A 21,402-nucleotide genomic window follows, 5' to 3' on the forward strand; every position below is an offset into this window, starting at 1 on the left:
GGCTTTCATGATCACGGAATTTGAGGGACGTGTGGTTTTGATGGATATACCCCTTATGTACGAATCTGTATCACCATCCAGTATATCAAACATACAAGGCTTCCCTGCCTGCCTCAACGCTTCTGCACACTCCACCTGCTATCACTGTTGTTCTCGCGAGAGTGCTGTCGCAGCAGGTACAGACCCGCGTCGGTCTTCGCGAGAGTACCAAGTGCTTTGATCTGACTCACGACGGCCAGGGGTTGAACGCGATAGCCTGGCTTTCGCTGCTGATCGAAGAAGGATTTGATCACCTTCTCTGCCGTCGACCGGTGCCGACGGCTGAAGGAGTGGCTTCTTGCCCGGCCCGTTACGAACGGCCTCCAGAAAGAGTCGTGGTTCCTCAGTTCGGTCAGGCGTCGGTGGGCCGCTTCCCGGTCCTTGTCGCGCACCACGTCCCACATGCCGGTCACCAGCGCCACGCGCTCGAAGAACTCCGCTCCGCAGATGTGCTTGATGAGCTGCGCCGTCCGGATGGCCGAGCCGGACAAGCGTATGTCCGTGATCCGGTGCAGAAAGATGACGCCGTGGATCGGGCGAGTTCGGAAGTAGTCGACGAGCCTGGACAGGATCTCTACATCGGACATGCGTGGGTCGTCGAATCCAGGCGTGTCGATGAGGTTGAACCTCCTTCCTTGGAGGGTACATGGGAATATTTGGACGTCAGCGGTGCATGACATCAACGTATGACCAACTCTGGCCTTTTCACGGCCATCGCTGGACGCTGCAAGAACGTTTATAAATGTGCTTTTCCCGACACCAGTGCCACCCATCACGGCGATGTTGATCACCTCCGGCTCGTCTTGTGAATCAATGGGCGGGGTACGGGCACTTTGCCGTTGCACATGCCGCTGTATTAGCACCCTCGTGCTCGGTGAGTGCTCATGGTGTCGTTGATTTGACGCTGTGGGCGCTGTTGGGCTGTTGCTCGCTCTGGGTTCAAGCGTGTCGCGCCTGCTGCGTGATGGATTCCTGTTGAGCTCATGTCGATTGCTTTCGATCGCGTGAGAAGGCCGCTCTGCTAACAGAGGCTCGTGCCCTGTGACCTGGGTCCGGCTATAGCTCTGGCTGTGTTCATAGCGCTTCCCAAATGTGTTGTCATAACCGGCTGTATGTCGCGAGTAGTTGTGGTCGATCGGCTGAAGACCTGCCGCCTTCCTCTCCGCTGCTCCTATTCCGAGTGACCGATGGTGCTTTTTGGTCAGGCTGTACGGGTGTGGAAGGTACACAACCGTGGATCCGGCAATCTCCGGATCACCATGCCTGCTCATGCCAATAGCCCCAGTCTGCCACGCGCAGCAAAACCGGGCAACTGGATCGCCCGGGGAACTTTCTCAAGGAGAAGAGAAGTGCTTGAGGCGGAAGTCCTGAAGAACCCCAAAAATCTGACTGCAGACCAAGAACCAAAACACGAGGGAGGGTTCTTCGGGGGGGTACTAAAGGGAACTTTGGCACCTCCTTCATGTACGACCAGGTCTGCTCGGTGCAACCTTGTGGCAAAAGTCGTGCACGGAAGCTGTGTGTCCCCAGACTGCGTGCATCAGAAGAAAGAAAGAGAATCTGGCACGCGTCCTCAAGGAGGGTCGCCTCGTTTTGAGCTATGTCAAAATGTTCCGTGCTTCGTATCCTGTGACATGGCTCTAGGGGTTCGAAAACAATAGTGTGGCCCGGCGGGAAATTGCATGCTTTGTAAAGGCACTTCCCCGCCTCCCACTGCTGGCCTCTGCATACAATGGATTGGATGCAGGACTAAGATATGTTCGAGCTCCCAACCATGTGCTCCGTGAGGGTATATCACATCCCGGTTCGTATCACCTAGTGAAGAAGACTGGTTCAGCAGACAAGCGCCAAAACCCAACCGCTTGGTCATGGAGACAAGCTTGGATACCCAGGCGCGCCAGTGAGATGTTGAGATTCTCATCCTACGCGCTCACGCGATCACGTCGCGCCATCGGACACGCGGGCTATGGGCTATCGATCTCTGTAGCGCTGCTCAGCCGTAGCTTGGGGTCCCTCGCTGCAGCTGGCTGCCTGAGCAAGGGTTTCTCAGCCATCTGGACTTGGAGAGGCACCGCAGCCCAAAGAGCCTACCAAGGCCTATTAGTCTGGGGGCGAGTCTCAGAGCCGGGCTGACGAGCTGGGCAGATCACGGGCGTTCAAGTCTCATTAGCATCCCTTGCGCAGATGCATGAGGCGTGCACGAATTAGGCTTATTGTTCTCGAATCGAGGCTTTAGGTTTCAGCTCATGCCCAAATCCCCGCGGATTTGGGCAGAATGAATGAATGTCATCCAATGTTTCTGGCCAAAAAGGGCTTGAACAGCTAGTCGAATTTCAAATCCCAGTGACCGTGAATGCAGGTGACGTTATAATCTGTTCTCAAGGGGCTCAAGAAGGAGGGGTTCTGACTGTGATGCTCTGAAAGCTGGTTTCATGGACGCGAGAGTGGGGTGACTTCAGGCAGTAAAAGTCTTGGCAGTAACCTGTCGAACAACGCCTACTTCAGAAGGTTGGGTATGAGCTTACTGAGCACGTGTAAGCCTGGATATACCCTATCGATGGCGTGGCAATGTCTTTGTGGCCTGTCGTCTGAGCTCGAACTCTCAAGCAACTTCAGTGGAGCTCTCTTCTTGAGACAGGGCGACGATGCAGGTTGGGGCATACTACCGTTCGGCTAATGTTGTTCGCTCTGCTTCAAGAGCATGTTCTTGATCAATTCCTCAGCTAGTTCTGCAGAATGATCAAGCTTAACAATTAGGCAATCTACCTTCGCCGGGATACCACACAGGGTTTTAAACGACGAATTGTAGGTACGAATTGAAACGTGCCCTCTCACAGAGAAGCAGCCTATCTATGGTCCGTTTGAGGTCTACCTCTTGAGCACATATTTACGAGCCAGCCCATGTTGATAGTGGATACGCAATCACTACGCCAGAAAGTGCTTCTCGATCCAGCTATCAAGTGCCACGTACGAAGCCGTCACATTGGAGTGCAGAGGCAACACATGACCCGCTCCGGGCTGGATGAAAGCCTCAATCTCATCGGTTCCATTGAACACCTCCCATGCCGAGCTGCCTACTCCAAATACGTCGTTGCAGTCAAATCTGCACGCGATGTCATGCTCAGACGCAAGGTAGAGCACGGGGTTGCTGAAATCCGGTGCCTGTGTTGGCAAGGCACCACCAGCGAAGATCTCGCCAATTGCAAGAGGCTGCTTGATGGCTTCTGAAGCCGCCAGCACCGCCGGATCGAAGTTGGGGTAGGAGAAGAATATGTATTGCTGCTCCAGCTCGGAGTTCCAGGTGAGCCACCCGTTCGAATAGACCTCTTTAGGAAAACGTTCAGGGTTGTTCTCGTTGGCGAGCTGGAAAGCAACGGTGCCGAGGGTCGTGGCGAGGGAGCTCGCGTCTCCTGCTAGCCCTGTGATGACTATTCCGTCACTGACTTCAGGTGCTAGAGCCGCCATGCCGATGGTCAGCTGCGACCCGAAACTATGGCCAACATGGATGATATTCGCAGGTGGCTCGGCTTGTCCGGGTATCTTGCCGGCACGAGCAAGGCCTGTCAAAGAGATGAGGATGCCCACCTCCACCAAAGCTTGTACCTCGCTATAAGGATCAGCGATGGTCGATGGACTTGCGCCAAGACGGTTCCAGGACAGAGTGCTGTAGCCTGCTGCAGTGGCTGCATGTACATGGCTGTACTGCGGGTTGTCTGAGCCAGGCAGATAAAAGTCCCAGTAGGTTCGATTGTAGCCGATTCCGTTCGTCAGCAGTTGGATTGTTGAAGACTTAGGTCCAGGGTTGTTGGGTGTACACAAATCGCCCGAGATCTGAAAGATTTTGGTCAAGGATGATGTCTCGGGTGGTGGTGGTGGTGTATCGCCTGGTGGTGTCGAAATTGCCTGACCATAGCTGATTGCTTGGTAGCGATTTTCAATTGGTGGCAGCGGCAACACAATCGTCGTGGCGTTCTCGACAGGTATATCGAGCAGAAATTCCGTGCAAGTGTAGCCCTTCTTGCTACTATAGTCTGCCACGACTAGGGTGAGCAAGGGCACAACGGGGAGAAAGATGCGCATCGTGACGGTCAGTTCGGTGATTGGGTTCACTTCTTGACTGGTCTCTTCCCTTGCGAGGGAAGGCCATCCTGCATTTATAGTGATTCCAATGGTAATCAAACATCTCAATGAGGCAGCGCGTGCTTGGCAAGGCTGTTCCGCAGAATGATTATAGATTCGTGTTCGTGTTCGCTTAGGGGGGCCTAATCGTCTACAGCAGTCACTAGCAATTTACAAATCTTTCAGCAAGCTGAACCGAAGTGACGACAACCTAGTGATCAGTTGCGACCAGATGCTAGCAGTGGGTCGAGCCTGGTAGTGCACGTCTTGGATGGATGGCCTTGATTCAATCTCTGTAGCTGTGCAAAGGGGATGTAAGCGCCATCGCCTTAACAGTTTGCCATTAGCACATATGGTAGCATGCATGGAATGATGATTCGAGGTGTCGTTAATTAGCACAGCTTGGCTATGCCCTTGATAGCTGAAATTCTTTGCCATGCTAGGAGTGCACTGGTACGTGTACCCCCGAGGCCTGCAAACGAAAGTGTGGGTGTCATTATTTGTGGCCCTCGTGTGGCTGAACTGGCATCGAGCAGAGTCATCTCACTAGGCGGGAGGCCTTTGTAGCAACTTCAAGGTAAATAAGGATCGACATCAGTACATCAAGCTCAGTACAGAAGCATATCTCCCCTTGCTCGTCTTGCAGCATCGTTGCTGGAGCCTCTCATATAGGTGAGCGCAATGGGATTTTCTTTCACCAGATCACATCAGCAGACAAGATCTTCCAAGCCCAAAGTAATAGCGAGTACAAAGACCGTCTCTATATAAGCTAGAGAAAAGGTATGTCAGAAGATGCTACTGTGCGTATGGACTCTCAATCGAGCTCCCGAACTGGTTTAAGTGAATACGTAGTCAGTATCCACTTAATGTATCGTGCTCTTTTGTCGCTGTCTAAACGGCAAGAGATGGTTGCACTGTATCGCGACTTCAATATGCCTATGCGCATGGAGCGTGTCGTGACACAGATCTGTTAGTCTCCGGTCGGATAGCGTATCTAGGTAGAAGGTCTTGTAACCGCCGGTGCTTCACTCCTCAATCTCGTAGCCTCGTGCCTTATAAGGCTAAATACAGTGGATCCTTGACGTTACCGTAAATTACCCGTTCGGCGTGCAGCAACACGGTGTTCAATTTAGATCGCCGTAGACGACACGCCGCGGTAAGACTGCCTGTAACACCAGAGATTCGAGCAATGCCAACTCTCTCACCAACCTCATAAGCACCTCACCCGCGCCGCACAAACCCAACATCCTTCAGAATGACGACGCCCAAACCTCAAAAAGTCCCGCTCTACTCCCTCCCGGACCTCAAATCCGCTATCGACGAAGCCCTCCCCCCAATCCTGACCTCCCTGCCCGCCTCCTACCGCTTCACGCAATCCCACTACCTCTCCACCGTCCGCCTGACACTCGGCTACAGCGCCGTCGCCATCGCGGGCGCCCTCTTCGCGCTCGACTACAAGCACGGCTGGGACGTGACGAAGCCCTACACACTGCCCGCATGCGTGGCCTACTTCATCCTCAACGGCGCGCTGACGCTGTGGTCGTACGCGGTGGAGCGGGGCGCGGTCTTTGACGGGCGGCGACCCGGCGGACAGCGCCTCGTGCTGCGCAGCCGCGTGCAGAAGCCCGTCGCCGAGTATATCCTGACGATCCTGTACGAGAGTCCCAAGGGGGATACGAAGTGGCAGGACACGGTGGTGAGCGTGCCGTTTGCGAAGCTGTTCAATGTGCATGGGTACCTGCAGCGAGCGGAGCTGAAGAAATGGTTGGCGCGCGAGATTGAGGTGGTGGGGCTGGCGGATCCGGAGGCTGCGAAGGCGGTTATGGAGTGTGAGAAGGAGTTGGCGGGTCAGATGGGTGTGGACGTCGGTGTTAGTATGAGTGGGGCGTTGGGGGATACCATTGAGGTGCAGAGTGCAAATGACACGGAGGAGGAGGGGCTGAGCAGTGCGCGGATTACGAGGGCGAGGAGTAAGAGTCCTTTGCCAGACACGGGGAGCGCGACTGCTACACCGTCGAAGAGAGGGCCGGGACGACCCAGGAAGAGTAAGGGCTGAACGGGCACTGGCGGATCAGGCAACATACACTGGCTTTCGCTCCGAGATTCTCAGCGACTGGCGACAAGATCGCCTCGGTACCGTGACACAAGCACAAGTGTGGAAATGGATGATGCAGCAAGACGTCGACCGCCTTGCAATCCACGGACGCATCTATTCGTGATGTCGGCCACAAGGACCGAGCATCGGGTATCTATCCATCTATCTCTCCACAGGCGAAGCTGATGAAGCTTCTGCGCCAGGGCGTGTCAGTTGAGGACCGCCGGCGAGATCATGTCTATCTTTCATGATCATATGAATGACCTAAAACAGTGGCCATGATTTCCATCCCCGTCATTACATCGTTGAAGAAACTTTTTTCGTAATCCTTTTTCCCAATCTATGCGTTGAGCATAAGGGGTATCTTGACAAAACATGACCTCAAACTCCGTCAATGCCAAAATTGCAAATATTAGTAGCGGTAGATGTCGGACTTGTAAGGACCCTTGACATCCAAGCCGAGATACTCGGCTTGAACTTCGGTGAGCTTGGTAAGCTTCACGTTGACGTGCTCGAGGTGAAGAAGGGCAACCTGCTCGTCGAGGATCTTGGGCAGGACGTAGACGCCAATGTCCTTCTTGCCAACCTTGCCGAACTCGGGGTACTTCTTGCCGAAGGCCTCATCCTCGGCCTTGTACAACATGATCTGAGCCAGGACCTGGTTGGAGAAAGAGCAGGACATGACGAATGAAGAGTGACCGGTGGCACAGCCAAGGTTGACCAGACGGCCCTCAGCCAGGAGGATAATGTTACGGCCGTTTGGCATGAGATAGCGGTCGACCTGGGGCTTGATGTTCTGGACGCTCTTGGCGTTCTTCTTGAGCCAAGCAACGTCAATTTCGATGTCGAAATGGCCGATGTTGCAGACGATGGCATCGTTGCGCATAGCCTCAAAGTGCTTGCCCACGAGAATATCGCGGCATCCAGTGGTGGTGACAAAGATCTGACCAAGGGAGGCAGCCTCGTCCATAGTAGTGACCTCAAAGCCGGTCATAGCAGCCTGTAGGGCGTTGATGGGGTCCACCTCAGTGACAAGGACACGGGCACCCATCGCATGAAGAGAAGCAGCACAGCCCTTGCCGACATCACCAAAGCCAGCAACAACGGCAATCTTGCCAGCAATCATGACATCAGTTGCACGCTTGATACCATCGATGAGAGACTCCTTGCAGCCGTAGTGATTATCGAACTTTGACTTGGTGACGGAGTCGTTAACATTGATGGCGGGCACGAGCAGGCCCTTGCTCTTGAGCATGCGGTACAGGTGGTGGACGCCAGTAGTGGTCTCTTCTGAGACACCATAGCAGTCTTTGAGCATCTCAGGGTACTTGTTGTGGACAAGAGCGGTCAGATCACCACCGTCGTCAAGGATGAGATTCAGGTTCTTGCCTGAGGGGAATGCCTTGAGCTGCTGTTCCAAGCACCAGTTGTACTCTTCTTCGGTCTCACCCTTCCAAGCGAAAACGGGAACACCGCTAGCGGCAATGGCAGCGGCAGCGTGATCCTGAGTAGAGAAGATGTTGCAGCTGGACCAGGTGACTTCGGCGCCGAGGGCTGTGAGGGTCTCAATCAAGACAGCGGTCTGAATGGTCATATGAAGGCAGCCAGCGATGCGGGCGCCGGCGAGAGGCTGATCCTCAGCATAACGCTTGCGGATAGCCATCAAGCCCGGCATCTCAAGCTCTGAAAGGGTTATTTCCCTGCGCCCGAAGGCGGCGAGAGACAGGTCAGCGACCTTGGACTTCTATTGACTGCGTTAGTGGGGCGAATCGTTGAGGTGGAGGAGCCATACCTGAGCGGGTGCGGCCATGATTATGAATTCGAGATGATGAGCGTCGAACGATGATCTGGAGTACTATGATGAAGCAGCAAGAGAAGGATAAAGAAAAGAAGAGGGTTGTCTGGAGCGAAGTTCAAGTTGTCAACGTAGCGGAGAAAAGTCTGGCGGCACAGAGGGGCTCACTCCAACTGCCTCCACACCGGCCGGCATGCTCCCACCCGGAGAAACTGCCGGTCCGGCGATAAAATTGACCTAGCAGCCACTGTACTAGATGGAAGCACAGTCTTCCACGATTGAAGATAGAGCCAGCACATCAATTCTTCCAAGTACGGTGCCCCAGTATGTAGACTATCATATGTGTATCTACGATCGGAGCCCGTCCATCAACTGTGTCGACCCACGGTGACCGCTATGCTATCGTCACTCTGGACACCCAAGTTGGACGGACTGTTGCTCTCCAGAGATGAGCCAGCCCCAGACCTTCGCAGGTCCAGCAATCGAAGACTCTTTTACGATTCATGTAGAGCCGCTGATATTATATTGACGGTTAGACAGTCCCAGTGCCTCCCAGGCCACCCCGAGCCCCACGCCTTGGCGCTTTGAGGCGCGGAATAACCAAGAACCGAGCGAGCTGGTACCTGCATGACGGTAGCACCATATTACTTAACGAGGTTTGAGAATCCGCTGAGCGCTTCTTTATCTTCAATCTCCTGCTTTGTGCAGGTGCCCAATGGCGGAGCCTATCTGCAGCACCGACCTTGGTCCACGTTGCAGCGCTAGACTTGGCCTATCTTGGGCTCAGGCGATGACTGTACAATGGAAGTTTAGGACCAGTCAGTGTGAGCGCTCCAGCGTCCATTGGGAGAGGCCATGTATCAAATTCAATTCGAGGGAGTCATTTTGCGCGAGAAGGGAGTCTGCAAAAAGGCCGTTCGCGCCTGCTTCAAGTGACAAACCGCCTCGATGGTGCAATCAGCACGCAATTTGGCGAATGCTCCGAATTGCATCTTCCAGGCGGTCAACGTTTTCCCCAGATTCTATATTTGTATGACTTCGCACACATCAACATCCATATCTGTATCTCTTACTTCTGACGTGTTCACCAACACAGCGCATCCACTAATCCAGTACGCAATATTGAGCAACCATGGCAGCCGCGGCAGCCGTCTTTCAGCCCGTCCAACTCCCCATCCCTGAAGACGTTACTTCTGCCCCCAAGCCAGCCCTTCTTGCATCTTCGCCATATCTCGATCAAGGTCACCTCCTCAATCTCGACACTCTTGACCCTCAAAGTCGTCTACTTGCCCATGCTCTTACCAAGCTCCACAGCCAGGGAACCGACTATGCGACAGTCAAGTACGAAGACAGCTTGAACCTGGATAACGTCTTGACCGAGCTGGAAAAGCTGGCTCATACCGCGAACCTCCAATGGGAAGAACAGGATTTCTATGTCGTCGAGTTTCGTTCCAAGCTCAAGCCTCAGATCGACAATCTCCTGCTTTTTGAGCTCGATAAGGAGTCTCATAGAGAGGCCAACATCAGCGGTGGGCTGCTGAAGTACTGGTACGGTGAGCCTGATGCTGAGCGTCGAAACCTCGCAACCTGTAAGTAGCTCAAGCCTCGATCATTCACAGTACTGACCGTCCAGGCTTCTGGACCCACAAGGAGGCTGCCATCGCGGGTGGAAGAGGTCCTCTGCATAAGCAGGCTCGCGCCATCATACCACAGATGTATGAGTCAATCAACATCAAGGGCCTAAGGTTCACCGTCAAGGACAACGTTGCGGGCTGGACTCTCGAACCCTATGCATGATCAGCGACGAATGCGTTCATTTGCGCTGTATTATTGCACGCGCAAACAGTCCATCACGCTCAGAATCCACCATGAAGATTCATCATGCAGCGTGTTCACAGCGAGGCGTCGGGAGTCAGGTTTAGATATCATCGACATCGCTCGAAAAAGGTCATAGAGGACAAATTCATAGACTGAAATCATGTCAGCAGAGTCTTGACACCAATCATGATGACCTGTACTCGATTTCCTCATTCAAGCTGTGCCCAGATCAATCGACCTTGTTCATCAACTCTCCTGACTCAACAGCATCCTTGGTCTTGGCATTAGTCCGAAACCGGTATAGCTCGCAATCCGCTTTCGCAGCCAGAAACCTCACAGCTCAAGCTACCTAGAACGATACAGCTTCGAGATCCCGATCCCACCAACTCTCCTCTCTCTCACGACTCGAGCTCCGTCGACTCCCTATCAGACGGATCTTCCTCGCCACCATGTCTGCCGCACGATCAATCCGGCCTGCGCTGGCCGCCGCCAAACGAACAGCTCCCCGAACTGCCTTCCGAGGATACGCTACCCCCGCTGCTCAGAACACCAAGCCTCCTGTTCAGCTATTCGGCGTTGATGGCACCTATGCCAGTGCTCTGGTATGATTTAGCCTTTGCCGTTGAGACAAATGGCGGATTGCGCCTCCCTGGCCGCAAAGTCGCTTTTTCCTCATGAAGTCCAATCTTGCACCATCATGCCTACTAACTCTCATCCTATAGTACACCGCCGCCGCAAAGCAGTCCGCCCTCGACAACACCTCCCGTGCCATCTCTGCGCTGTCGCAAGTTCTTCAGCAGGAGCCCCGCCTGCAGGCACTGATCGGATCGCCCACGCTTAAGGCCGACGACAAATCCCAGATTATCGCCGAGCTCGAGAAGCACACCGGCGGCGCTGACAAGAGCGGTACTGTCAAGAACTTCCTGCAAACTTTGGCCGAGAACAACCGCTTGGGTGTCTTGGCCGGTGTGTGCGATAAGTTTACTCAGTTGATGAGCGCGAGTAAGGGTGAGATTGAGCTACGGATTACAAGTGCACAGGTACGATAGCCCATACTGCACCCGGACCAGTCTCGATCTGTTCGATCGTCAATATACGTAACATGTGCCCCGCTGACAGCATCACAGGAGCTCGACAACAAGACCATCAAGCGCATCGAGGCCGCCATCGCCAAGTCCGAGTACAGCCAGGGCAAGAAGCTCAAGGTTACACCACATATCGACCCCAGCATCTTGGGCGGCCTCGTCGTCGAGGTTGGCGAGCGTACCATTGACTCGTCCGTTGCTGCGAAGGTCAGCCGGCTTAACAAGCTGCTGCAGGAGAGCGTGTAGGCGGTTCGAAGGCGAGTTGAGGTGGTGGAAGCGTACTCTAGAGTACTCCAAAGCGGATAGATGTTTGTGACTGGCCTGACTGCTGGCCCCAACCCTGCGAGCATCGTTTTGCTATGTATATAACCGTGGCAAAGTTGCAGGCGGACCCGAAATTCCATTGAGCTTTGTGCAACACCTACAGCCTTGATACGGTATTTCCCCCCCTTTATGCACCAGGAACTCCGGCAGAAGTCTACTCATGATACTACTCACTCCCTCCGCCGAAATTCTCGCACGTAGTTTCTTGAGGTGCTGACTTGGAATTGACGAAAGTTGGTGGGACCAAGGAACGCTGCTCGCAGGAGCGCCACGTCGAATATATTTGCTCTCCGCAGAGACCCTTGGCTTTCCGTCTCTCTTCCATCCAGCAGCGCAAGCATATTTATCTTATCAACACATACACGCGCAAGAACTTTCGAGATGAGGAAGAACGATATGGAAATGAACCGCTATGCTATTGGGTATCTACCTTATGATCCTCAACAGACCTTCGCCTACGCCTGCGCCTGCGCTTGCTACATAGACCTATACAGAATTTCGCTGCTAAAGAAACACCATACCATGCTCGCGAGTCTCATCTCTGCAGTTCAATTAGCGTGCCCGTCTGCGTGCCTGCCTACCTGCCCAGGAACCAAGATAGCCACGCCATCGTCGCACCGGAAAGTCTTCAAGCCCCCTTCCCTTCCAGCCTCGAGACCAGCCGGCGCATATTGACCCACTCCTCCTGCCCACTCTCGCCCGCGCCGCCCTGCAGCCCTTTACCCGCCTCGAATACGGTGACGACGCCATCTAAGCCGCCGACGGCGACCTGCGCACCACGCCTCTCGTCCCAACTTACCTTGTTGAGACCACGGAACGGCATGACTCCGTTCTTGCCCCGCGTCGGCGTCGCCTTGGTTATGGGCACTTCGGTGTCGTAAAGGAGATCAAACACTTCCAGATCGCCTGCGCCGGTGACGGTCGCGAAAATGCTCGAGCGGTGGGGATGCCAGCGTGCATCGTAGACGAGGTCTTCGCGGCCAATGTCTAGTAACGGGGGAAGGGCGGCAGGCTGGTTGGCGGGCGCTCCGGTTAATGAGGAGAGTGAAGAGGTATTTGCTGCGGCGGCTGCGGAGGAGGATGCTGCGGGTTTGACACGCCACAGTTTCAGGCTCCAGTCTGAGGAGGAGCTGAGAAGAAGGTCGCCTAGGTCAATTGGACCGCGGGAGGGATGGAAGTGAGTGGACATGACAGGTGCGGTATGGCCTCGATAGGCGAGGCGAGTGTCAACGCCTGCTTTCGCACCTGCGCGGTCGTAGCGGTGGCAGGGGTATATGCTACCCTCTTCAGTGCCAACGAGAAAGAAGGTCGGATCTGCGGCGGGGAAGGAAAGGGCGGTAGGTGCCAGATCCTCGGTTTTAGCTGGGGGTGGCGTGTGCAGGACGAGGTACTCTTGTGCTGAGGTCAGCATGTCGAAGGACCAGGAGCAAACGACGCCGTCCATGGATGCAGTGAGAATATTGTGAGCATTGGGGGTGCCAATGATGGAGATGTTGTAGACAGGATGGGTATGGCCGAGGTGTGAGCCGGACTGTGGCGTACGTTGGACAGGCTGTGGGTTATTGGAGCGGGTATCCCATAGACAAATTTGACCTGAGTAACAGCCACCGATTACGTAGTTGGGATGGAAGGGCGAGAACCGCGCGGAGAGGACATCGCTACCGCTCGCAAACACATACTCGGGTCGAGAAGGTGCGTGTACATTCCAGAGTAGTACTTGCCCGGGAGATTCGTTAGGAGCTGAAGGGTTCTTGGTGTATGAGGTAAGGAGCAGCTCGTTGAAATGAGGTGAGAACTGAATATCTGAGATCATGCGTCGCCGGCTGTGCCGATCGGAGAAGAGTTGCAGTGTCTCGCGTAACGAGTGTGCTTTCCTGCTGGTACGAGCATATGGCGCTTCGTCGTCGTCCTCGTTGAGAGTGGCAGCTCGGGTATAGTCAGCCAGCAGATCATATTCTTCGTCGAGAGCACGCTCAATGACTTTCGAGGAACGCTCCACGAAAGAGGCGAACTCGGTCGACGCTGTTACCGCGTTCAATTCGTTGTCTGTAAGTGTTCGTAGAGGAAAACGTTGCTTCTGGCCGTTGACTTCTGCTCCATGCTCATTGTGCTCCGCCGCGCGTAGTTCCTCTTCAATCTCCTTCCGCAGGTTTGCTCGGATTTCCTCCTCTTGATCAGGGTCCCTTCTACTTGATCTCCTCCTTGACCGGCGTCGCACATCGTCTTCATCGCTGCCTTCAGGAGCAGCAGAGTCGTCTAGATAAGAGTCTGTCTGGACGCCTTTCGTGTATGTGATGTATTCGCTCTTCGCGGGAGTGGTTGGGGGAGGGGGTGCTGTGTCGCCATCCTCGATCATGGCGTTGGCCGGTAAAGTCTGCGTGCCCATCGACTGCATCTGTGGTCGAGGCGACGACTCTCCAGCCTCCAGCGAGGCCGTGCCAGCCCCAGCACCATACAGGGAACTGGGTCTGCTGCCATCTCTTCGGCTTGGGGATGCAGTGAGACTGTCCCGCTTGCGATCGATCAGACTGGACACCAAATTGTCGATCTCGCTTCGACGCTCTTCTGCAGTGCGACCTGGTGATGGTGCCTTTCGAGAATCAGCCGCGATACTCTAAACGCCGACAACTACATACCTCTGCACCAATACTCTGTCGCTTGGAAGACAGTTGCTCCTGTCGTAGTTCTCTCTGTCGTTTCAGCTCCGCCAAGCGAGCCTTTTTGGCCAGGAGCTCTTCCTGACGGGATGCCATGGTCAAAAATTTAGGGATTGACCAATTTGACGCGAGCGTCGCGCAGTTGTCGCGTTGCTGCATTCGTCCATCACTGGGGGAGAAGTTCAAGTGGAGTGCCAGAGTGGGGAGTACCAGCCAATAGGAGCTGGAAGCTGAGCCTGAGCTTGTTCCGGAGCGAAAAACGCAGCTTCGCATCTCAGTATCGACTTCGACACAGCAACTCTGGGCAACTCACCGGTCGTGCTCGTTCATTCAATTACCTCTTCCGACCTTCGAAATCGCGCTCTCAAGCTTCGCGCCTGTTATCGTCGGTCCAAACAACAGTGCTGTCGAAGCTTGAGCCATGTCTACCAGCCAAGGAGTAAATGTGAGCTGACCTCCCAACAACCGTGGAAAACGGCAACACGCGACAGCACATGCTTGCAAGCAGCTTACTGACGAAGTGCAGGTGCTGCGGTACTCCGCGCTGTTGGTTGGCATATTCTACGGGTTCTCTCATCAAAGGACGTTGAATGCCAATACCCGAGCAGCTCACGCCCAGCAAGAATACCATCATAAGGAAGACCTAATAAAACAAGCCAAGAAGGCATGGGCCGAGAAGCAACTACCTCCGGACCAGCGAGCAAAGGGTGATGGTGGTGCGTATCAGTCCCCGACGTCCCTCGGACAGCAAGCTGAAGTGTTACTAGTGATTACGGACCCCGATGATAAGAATTTCGACTTGGAAGCATATTTGAAGAAGGTGGAGGCTGAGAGCTGAAGCATCAGCAAGTGAGACTAGGAATAAGACCTCAAAAGCGACAGAAGCGAAGCTACGAAACTCGGGCGCAAGATAGACGCGGCGTCTTATCAACCTGATATCCCTGTCAGATGCGCGAACAGGTTTGATGATGGAAGCCGCCATCGCGCGATATAACATAAGAGCCACGCTTCGGACCTGTACATACATGCATTCGGGGCGCTCAGCTGTACCACAACACTTGATCCAACTTGGCGGGAGTCGGGTCTACAACTTCCGTCGGCTCCTCTCTCACTAGGTGATCTGGTTTATTTATTCTAACCTACCTGACAGTCTCTTTTCTGTATCGGCCGGTTCTGGGGCTTGTCGTGAAGTAACAATGTTCATCCAAGATCAAACAGCATCCAGGTCGGCTTCCATATAACGAAGCACGCCTTGGGGATTGCCGCATTCACGGACATGCAGTTCAGAGCGAGGCTCACCCGACTCGACCACGGGTTTTTCAGTGGTCTCACGATTGTGGTTATGACCATCTTCCGCAGTGTCGCCGTGCCACACCGATCTCCAACAGTGCTTTTCCCAGGCCCAGGGTTGTCATTGTCAGAAATTTGCCATGGCCTCCCGTGTCTAAATGACAAGTTGGTTCAGAGGGGTTCGTGCGGCCACCATCAAATGCAGCCACTACTGTGGCCAGACACACTTGGTACTAGCGAACCAACAGATTCGCAAGTGTGCGACTAGACTCCCACCGCAATGCAAGTGTTGAGCAGTCAATGGATGCTGACTTCCCTTAACACAGCGAGCACCGCTACGAACCTCGTATGTAACGGAACCATTGTCGTGGAGGTACTGCAAGGTTCTGCATCAGGCTTTCTTCGGGTTCATGCAGGGTCCGGCCACCGCAGGAAACGGTCGACCACTTGTTTTCCCGGAGTGGTATAGAATACTGTACATCAAGGCCACACTGCCGCTGTCAAGCCCTCAGGATCAAAGGACTTGCGGGAGCCATACAGTCACGTGACCATACAAACCACGCCGGGCGGGAGGAAACGGGCCAAAACTCGGCGGTGCTAGAGTGATTTACAGTATCAAACCACCTCAACATGGCGTCGGACTCGTGGAAGTAGAAGGGTCGCCCATCGAGGATGCACGCATGGGTACGAAGGGGTGATGGCGTGCGATCCGAAGTGCATCGACTCGCTAAGAGGTCCAAGAGATCAAATATCGTGGACAGGCAGGAGATCAGCAGGTACAGCAACACGACTTTGCACAATGCAAAACTCCAGCCTCAATTGTCGATAATGCTGCTACTCCGTACTCACCGCATTGATCAGGGCTATAGGTCTGACTGCATAAACAGAGACCAAATGGACTGTGATCTCCTTTTGTCCCTGGTCTGATGGTCAGGCGGTGGTCGCATGCGCTTCTGGACACTTCCGCATTTCCGCCTGAGCCCGGAGCCCCAGAAAATTGGCCTACCCCATCCACTTTGGGCGCTATGCAAGCCCTGACAGCACACCCACGACTCGATCCGAAGCCACGCCTTTTTTTCATTGGAATGAGTCCAGCACTTTGCTTCGCTGACACTGACGGCACGGCTCAAATATAAGCTCCAAAACAGGAGTCGCAGCACAGCGTGGCTGCACTGAACAGAAGCTCTAGCCTCCAGCGTGGCATTTATCTCATTTTGGCAACGATGCATCACCTCCATCGGTCGTGTATGTTCCGAGTCAGGAACTAGGAAGCGTCGGATGTCCGACAGTCGAAATTTCTGCCACTGCCACGCCCTAAGAAATCAAAGAATGATCCCCCCTTCGGCTAGCACTGATGCCGCGCCACTCATGTCTCAGCATCCACGACTAAGCAATCACCATTGCAGCACCTCGGTTCCAACCCCGCAAAACAATTCCTTCCGAGAATCGCGCCGTCTCTTACTAACCGCAGCCAGTCAGTGCTTCTCTCGACCTTTGCTCTGTTGTCTTTTCGCCCGCTTGTCCAGAAACCGAGCCATGATCGCGTCAGACCGGTTTTTCGGTCACTGCTGGGGAAGTTTCACCTCCCGACTCATGGATGGTCCTTCAATGGACCCAAAGTGCTTGTCTGCCACCCCACCACTATATTGTAGGTCTTTACCTCGGTGTTGCAAGGTAGCGCTCTCTCGAATTGGATGAGATCGTCATTCCCAATCACTTCGATTGACTCTGCCGGGGCTTAAACGCACCGCTCGATCGAAGAAGCTCACGTCGACCCCAGGCATTCCCCCGCAAGTACTAGATGCTTTGGGTACTAGCCCAAGTCTAACTGTCCATGACTCGTCTTGATTCGCAAACTCTCCCCAAGCACGTCCCCGGCATATTCACCTTCATAGCTTTCGAGCTCGCAGCCGATTCATGGGAGCTTTGCGCGAGCCTGGGACTGGATTGATGCAATCTCAGCTAGGCCAAAACAAACCCCAGTCCCATCACGTCCTCCCGCGCCTGTCAATTTGGTGGCTAGTCACTTGAGCTGCTCGGAATAGCCTTTGGCGTCTGAGATCCACATGAGCTTGAGACGCTGGCGCTGGCCTTCCTCTTTCATCTTCCAGCTGCCCGGATGAGCGGCGTTAGGGGGTGCTCCCCCCTCCCACCGAGATGAGTCTATTTGTCGATCGTAGTGATCGGTGACGCCAGTACAGAAACACGGTCCTTACTTATACTATTCCCTCGCTTCCTCCTCCCACACGCGTCCTATTCCCTAGCTCCTGATCCCCGGATTTCCTTGAGATCTAATAAGACCTCACCGCAGCCCCCTGCCCGTCGATTCTCGCTTTCAGCCGCATCCCTTCACTTCAAAGTCTACGCCTAGCAACCATGACCACCAACGCTCAGAACTACGCCGACGTCGAGAAGGACCATGCTGGCCATGACTCGGTCAACGGCAACCGGGGGTACGACCTGCACCACGATCATCACGATGCCGACACTGCTCTCAAGCGGATGAGAACCGCAGGCTCCCTGACCATCACTCCTGAACTCTTCGAGAAGATCTACCTGTCTCCCAAGAACCAGGTGTCTAACAACATCCGGTCGACCTTTGGCAACCCTACTCCTCTGTAAGCAACCCCCCAGTCCATACTGCCAACCCAAGGCTAACATGTCTTCAGCGCCCTTGTTGGTTTCTTGCTTTCGCTTACGCCACTCTCTAACATCTTGATGGGATGGCGCGGCTCTGGTGGTCTTGGTGCTGCTGAGGTGTAAGTACCTTGTCTCGCATATCTGTGGTGAGACTGTCTCTGACTGGCCCAACAGCGGTGTCTACTACTTCTTCGGTGGTCTTCTGATGGTTCTCGGTGGCTTCCTCGAGTTCATCCTGGGCAACACCTTCCCCTTTGTGGTTTTTGGCTCTTTCGGCGCCTTCTGGCTCACATTCGGAGCAACCCTGACCCCTTTCTACAATGCGGCCATTGCCTACCAACCTTTGGAGCCCGAGACTGCCACCTCCGCCCCGCAGTTCAATGCCACCTTCGCCTTCTTCCAGGTCTACATGGGAGTCTTGTGCTTCGTCTACATGATTGTGGCGCTCCGCACCAATCTTATCTTCGTCATGATCTTCGCTCTCCTTGTCCCTGCATTCGGCTGTCTCGCAGCGGTCTTCTTCCAGGCGTCTAAGGGTATTGTGGCCACCAACATCCAGACTACCGCCGGTGCATTGACATTCGTTGTTTGTCTTCTGGGCTGGTATTTGTTCTTCGTGCAGCTCCTCGCTGCTGTTGACTTTCCCCTCAACCTTCCTGTCGGTGATCTCAGCGGCTACATCAAGGGTGCCAGCGAGCGTCGCAAGGAAGCCTAAGCGACATATACGCTTGCACCATAATGACACGGTCGATGAATAATACCCCTGGGGCGGCAACTGGTTAATGGTGATTTAAACCTGGTCGGCCAGATGACGGAACATTGAGCGAGATCAAAACCTGCTGTTGACAGCGGCTGGGCCATGGCTGTTGTGCGGGTAAAACCAGGCGTTGCATTGGCAGAGTCGCAATAGGTGCTTGTACAGAACTAGTGGGCGGCAGATGCGGTGCGCAGGCACCAAAAGTATCCAGAGACAAATTACTACCTTATAATAAAGCAAAGTTACTATTCTTTCCTCTACAACCTACTTTGTGCTTGTGTTCCTATGCACCGTTGGAGCTCTTATTGCCAATAGTTTCGGTTCAATTAAAGAGTTGTGTAGCCCAACTCACTTATTGGTGAGCGTTTTGGGTATCACAAAGTAACACAGAAAGTGTTTGTACCTTCCTGGAAGGTACTTTGAGATGGCTTGGAGGGAGATGCTAGCAATGACCAAGTACTGTAGATCGGGAGCAGCGGTGACACGAACATCACATCACGAAGACAGCCAAGCAATTCGGAAGAGACCCAGGAAGTAGGGTTAGGGCTGAGTCCCTAGGGCCAAGCACGCAGACCAGTTGCGAGGCCAAGATTTCATGCCAAGAATCCACAAATTCGCAGTAGTTTCAATCTTCGAAGTCCGCAGTCCTTGGTCACAAGAATTTCGCCCATCTCTCTACTAACCACAGGTCTTGTCATAAACCGTCAAGGTACGTCCGAGCGATACTGAAGAGACTGTTATAGCTGACGTCTTACAGATGGGTGCCCTCAAGTATGTCGAGGAACTTCACAAGAAGAAGCAGTCCGATGTGATGCGATTCCTCCTCCGAGTGCGCTGCTGGGAGGTAAGAACCTTCCCTTGAACCCCGTATGGCAGCAGACATGAAAGAAACAATACAATTTCTGCCATCGTCTCTGTGGCGCCGTTTCGGTGTCTTGCTATACACTCGTTGAACATTTGCTGAGAGTGCATCAATATAGCTCCGACAACTCAATGTCATCCACCGCGCAACTCGTCCCTCGCGCCCCGACAAGGCTCGCCGTCTCGGGTACAAAGCCAAGCAGGGCTATGTCATCTACCGCGTTCGTGTTCGTCGTGGTGGCCGCAAGCGACCTGCTCCCAAGGGTGCTACCTATGGTACGAAAATTCATACCCGAGAAGAGATGGGTAGCGAGAGACTGACCAAGATCCAACAGGCAAGCCTACCAATCAAGGTATCAACCAGCTGAAGTACCAGCGATCCCTCAAGTCCACCGCCGAGGAGCGTGTCGGCCGCCGCTGCGCCAACCTCCGCGTCCTCAACTCGTACTGGATCAACCAGGACTCCACCTACAAGTACTTCGAGGTCATCCTCGTTGACCCCCAGCACAAGGCTATCCGCAAGGATCCCCGCATCAACTGGATCGTCAACCCAGTTCACAAGGTACATACTCTCCACTTGCTGGCTTGGAAGACAACTAATAAAGTTTTCAGCACCGCGAGTCCCGTGGTCTTACCGCCACTGGCAAGAAGTCGAGAGGTCTCAACAAGGGACACGGCTACAACAAGACCTCTGCCGGTCGCAGGAAGACCTGGAAGAGACACAACACCCTGTCCCTCTGGCGTTACCGCTAGTGCGGATGATGTTGATGTTGATCCCTATTTCCTGGCTGGGCCTGCTGAGACGAGGCTGCAGCAAAGACACAACAGCGAGTCCTTTATGTCTGCCATGGTGAAGAAGTTGGGCGTAGTGATCACAATGCTCACATGGCATTTTGCAGGCCTGGGTCACGGATCGAGGCCTCCTCAGCGTGGCGCCTGCACTCGAGATACCAAAATGAGAAAAATCAATTTCACGACGAAGCCTGGTTCTATGATTCGTGACCCGCACAATATCCTTTCCTTTGCTCGTCCTCCATGTCGACCGGATTTCGTGAGCCTGGATTCTTGAATACAACTGCCCCACTTTAATTTTCCCGCATCGACTTCGAGGTGTGACTCGCAACCTTGCCTACCGATGCAAACTCGACAACGACAAACTCTTAATCATAATCCGTACACAGCATTGCAGATAGGGAAAAAGTGACAGCTCTAATACGTTATACAAGAATACCCTGCTCACTCGCGCCCACCCTGCGCGACTGCGCAAAACCATCTTTGCCAGTTGTCCGCCACTCATGGCCAGCACCACGACGCAGACACAGACCCAAACCTCCACCTCCACAACAACTCTGACCGCCACCTCCCCTTCTCCCGAGGCCTCGGACTCGAAAGCGGCGCCGCCCACCCAGCAAGATGAGGAACTCGACATCTACGACGAGATCGAGATCGAAGACATGACCTTCGACAAGACGCTGCAGCTCTACCACTACCCGTGTCCGTGCGGCGATCGCTTCGAGATCCACATCGACTCGCTGAGAGACGGCGAGGATATTGCGGTGTGTCCCGGCTGCAGTCTTATGATCAGGGTCATCTTTGATCAGGAGGATCTGCGTGAGAAAGAGGATGGCTGAGCTGGTGCAATTTGTGTGTGTGTATGTGCGCCATGAGATTTGCCCGCTACTGTTCAAGTACGATCTATCGAATGATTGAAGAAGGAGGGAAGTTGACAGGTTGACGAGACCGGAGCAAAAATACACTGCTGATGTGTGCTTGATCTTCGACGCCAGTCTCTCTACACCCTCAGTCAATATTGGCAGCGGCTGCGATGTGGCCTTACCATCGTGCCCATGATGCTGGGCTCAGTTCCTTCTGGTCCTGGTGCCTTCTAGCCTCAGTGCCGTCAAGCTGTCTCTAGTGCTTAC

General features: G+C 54.1%; 11 protein-coding genes across 11 annotated transcripts; 7 read left to right on the forward strand and 4 right to left on the reverse strand.

The window, feature by feature from the left end:
• Nucleotides 1-113: 113 nt before the first annotated feature.
• HMPREF1541_10499 (uncharacterized protein) lies at nucleotides 114-812 on the reverse strand (the record flags this gene model as incomplete). Its single annotated transcript, XM_008715170.1, has 1 exon — nucleotides 114-812. One exon carries the CDS (start codon nucleotides 810-812, stop codon nucleotides 114-116), a length of 699 nt encoding a protein of 232 aa, XP_008713392.1.
• Nucleotides 813-2,964: 2,152 nt separating this feature from the next.
• HMPREF1541_10500 (uncharacterized protein) lies at nucleotides 2,965-4,119 on the reverse strand (the record flags this gene model as incomplete). The annotated part of the gene is made up of 1 exon (XM_008715171.1): nucleotides 2,965-4,119. The coding sequence occupies one exon, from the start codon at nucleotides 4,117-4,119 to the stop codon at nucleotides 2,965-2,967; it is 1,155 nt and encodes a 384-aa protein (XP_008713393.1).
• A 1,294-nt stretch (nucleotides 4,120-5,413) lies between these two features.
• On the forward strand, nucleotides 5,414-6,214 carry HMPREF1541_10501 (uncharacterized protein; the record flags this gene model as incomplete). The annotated part of the gene is made up of 1 exon (XM_008715172.1): nucleotides 5,414-6,214. One exon carries the CDS (start codon nucleotides 5,414-5,416, stop codon nucleotides 6,212-6,214), a length of 801 nt encoding a protein of 266 aa, XP_008713394.1.
• Nucleotides 6,215-6,665: 451 nt separating this feature from the next.
• Nucleotides 6,666-8,063, reverse strand: HMPREF1541_10502 (adenosylhomocysteinase; the record flags this gene model as incomplete). The annotated part of the gene is made up of 2 exons (XM_008715173.1): nucleotides 6,666-7,997; nucleotides 8,046-8,063. 2 exons carry the CDS (start codon nucleotides 8,061-8,063, stop codon nucleotides 6,666-6,668), a joined length of 1,350 nt encoding a protein of 449 aa, XP_008713395.1.
• A 1,117-nt stretch (nucleotides 8,064-9,180) lies between these two features.
• Nucleotides 9,181-9,845, forward strand: HMPREF1541_10503 (uncharacterized protein; the record flags this gene model as incomplete). Its single annotated transcript, XM_008715174.1, has 2 exons — nucleotides 9,181-9,637; nucleotides 9,682-9,845. 2 exons carry the CDS (start codon nucleotides 9,181-9,183, stop codon nucleotides 9,843-9,845), a joined length of 621 nt encoding a protein of 206 aa, XP_008713396.1.
• Nucleotides 9,846-10,315: 470 nt separating this feature from the next.
• HMPREF1541_10504 (ATP synthase F1, delta subunit) lies at nucleotides 10,316-11,197 on the forward strand (the record flags this gene model as incomplete). The annotated part of the gene is made up of 3 exons (XM_008715175.1): nucleotides 10,316-10,468; nucleotides 10,589-10,906; nucleotides 10,994-11,197. 3 exons carry the CDS (start codon nucleotides 10,316-10,318, stop codon nucleotides 11,195-11,197), a joined length of 675 nt encoding a protein of 224 aa, XP_008713397.1.
• Nucleotides 11,198-11,903: 706 nt separating this feature from the next.
• HMPREF1541_10505 (uncharacterized protein) lies at nucleotides 11,904-14,028 on the reverse strand (the record flags this gene model as incomplete). The annotated part of the gene is made up of 2 exons (XM_008715176.1): nucleotides 11,904-13,865; nucleotides 13,912-14,028. The coding sequence occupies 2 exons, from the start codon at nucleotides 14,026-14,028 to the stop codon at nucleotides 11,904-11,906; spliced, it is 2,079 nt and encodes a 692-aa protein (XP_008713398.1).
• Nucleotides 14,029-14,353: 325 nt separating this feature from the next.
• HMPREF1541_10506 (uncharacterized protein) lies at nucleotides 14,354-14,770 on the forward strand (the record flags this gene model as incomplete). The annotated part of the gene is made up of 3 exons (XM_008715177.1): nucleotides 14,354-14,377; nucleotides 14,459-14,648; nucleotides 14,700-14,770. The coding sequence occupies 3 exons, from the start codon at nucleotides 14,354-14,356 to the stop codon at nucleotides 14,768-14,770; spliced, it is 285 nt and encodes a 94-aa protein (XP_008713399.1).
• Nucleotides 14,771-17,598: 2,828 nt separating this feature from the next.
• On the forward strand, nucleotides 17,599-18,577 carry HMPREF1541_10507 (uncharacterized protein; the record flags this gene model as incomplete). The annotated part of the gene is made up of 3 exons (XM_008715178.1): nucleotides 17,599-17,840; nucleotides 17,892-17,981; nucleotides 18,037-18,577. The coding sequence occupies 3 exons, from the start codon at nucleotides 17,599-17,601 to the stop codon at nucleotides 18,575-18,577; spliced, it is 873 nt and encodes a 290-aa protein (XP_008713400.1).
• A 799-nt stretch (nucleotides 18,578-19,376) lies between these two features.
• HMPREF1541_10508 (60S ribosomal protein L15) lies at nucleotides 19,377-20,233 on the forward strand (the record flags this gene model as incomplete). The annotated part of the gene is made up of 4 exons (XM_008715179.1): nucleotides 19,377-19,463; nucleotides 19,600-19,756; nucleotides 19,816-20,042; nucleotides 20,093-20,233. 4 exons carry the CDS (start codon nucleotides 19,377-19,379, stop codon nucleotides 20,231-20,233), a joined length of 612 nt encoding a protein of 203 aa, XP_008713401.1.
• A 542-nt stretch (nucleotides 20,234-20,775) lies between these two features.
• On the forward strand, nucleotides 20,776-21,111 carry HMPREF1541_10509 (diphthamide biosynthesis protein 3; the record flags this gene model as incomplete). The annotated part of the gene is made up of 1 exon (XM_008715180.1): nucleotides 20,776-21,111. One exon carries the CDS (start codon nucleotides 20,776-20,778, stop codon nucleotides 21,109-21,111), a length of 336 nt encoding a protein of 111 aa, XP_008713402.1.
• Nucleotides 21,112-21,402: the final 291 nt, after the last annotated feature.

The sequence above is a fragment of the Cyphellophora europaea genome (assembly GCF_000365145.1).
Source record: "Cyphellophora europaea CBS 101466 unplaced genomic scaffold supercont1.13, whole genome shotgun sequence".
Taxonomy (NCBI): domain Eukaryota; kingdom Fungi; phylum Ascomycota; class Eurotiomycetes; order Chaetothyriales; family Cyphellophoraceae; genus Cyphellophora; species Cyphellophora europaea.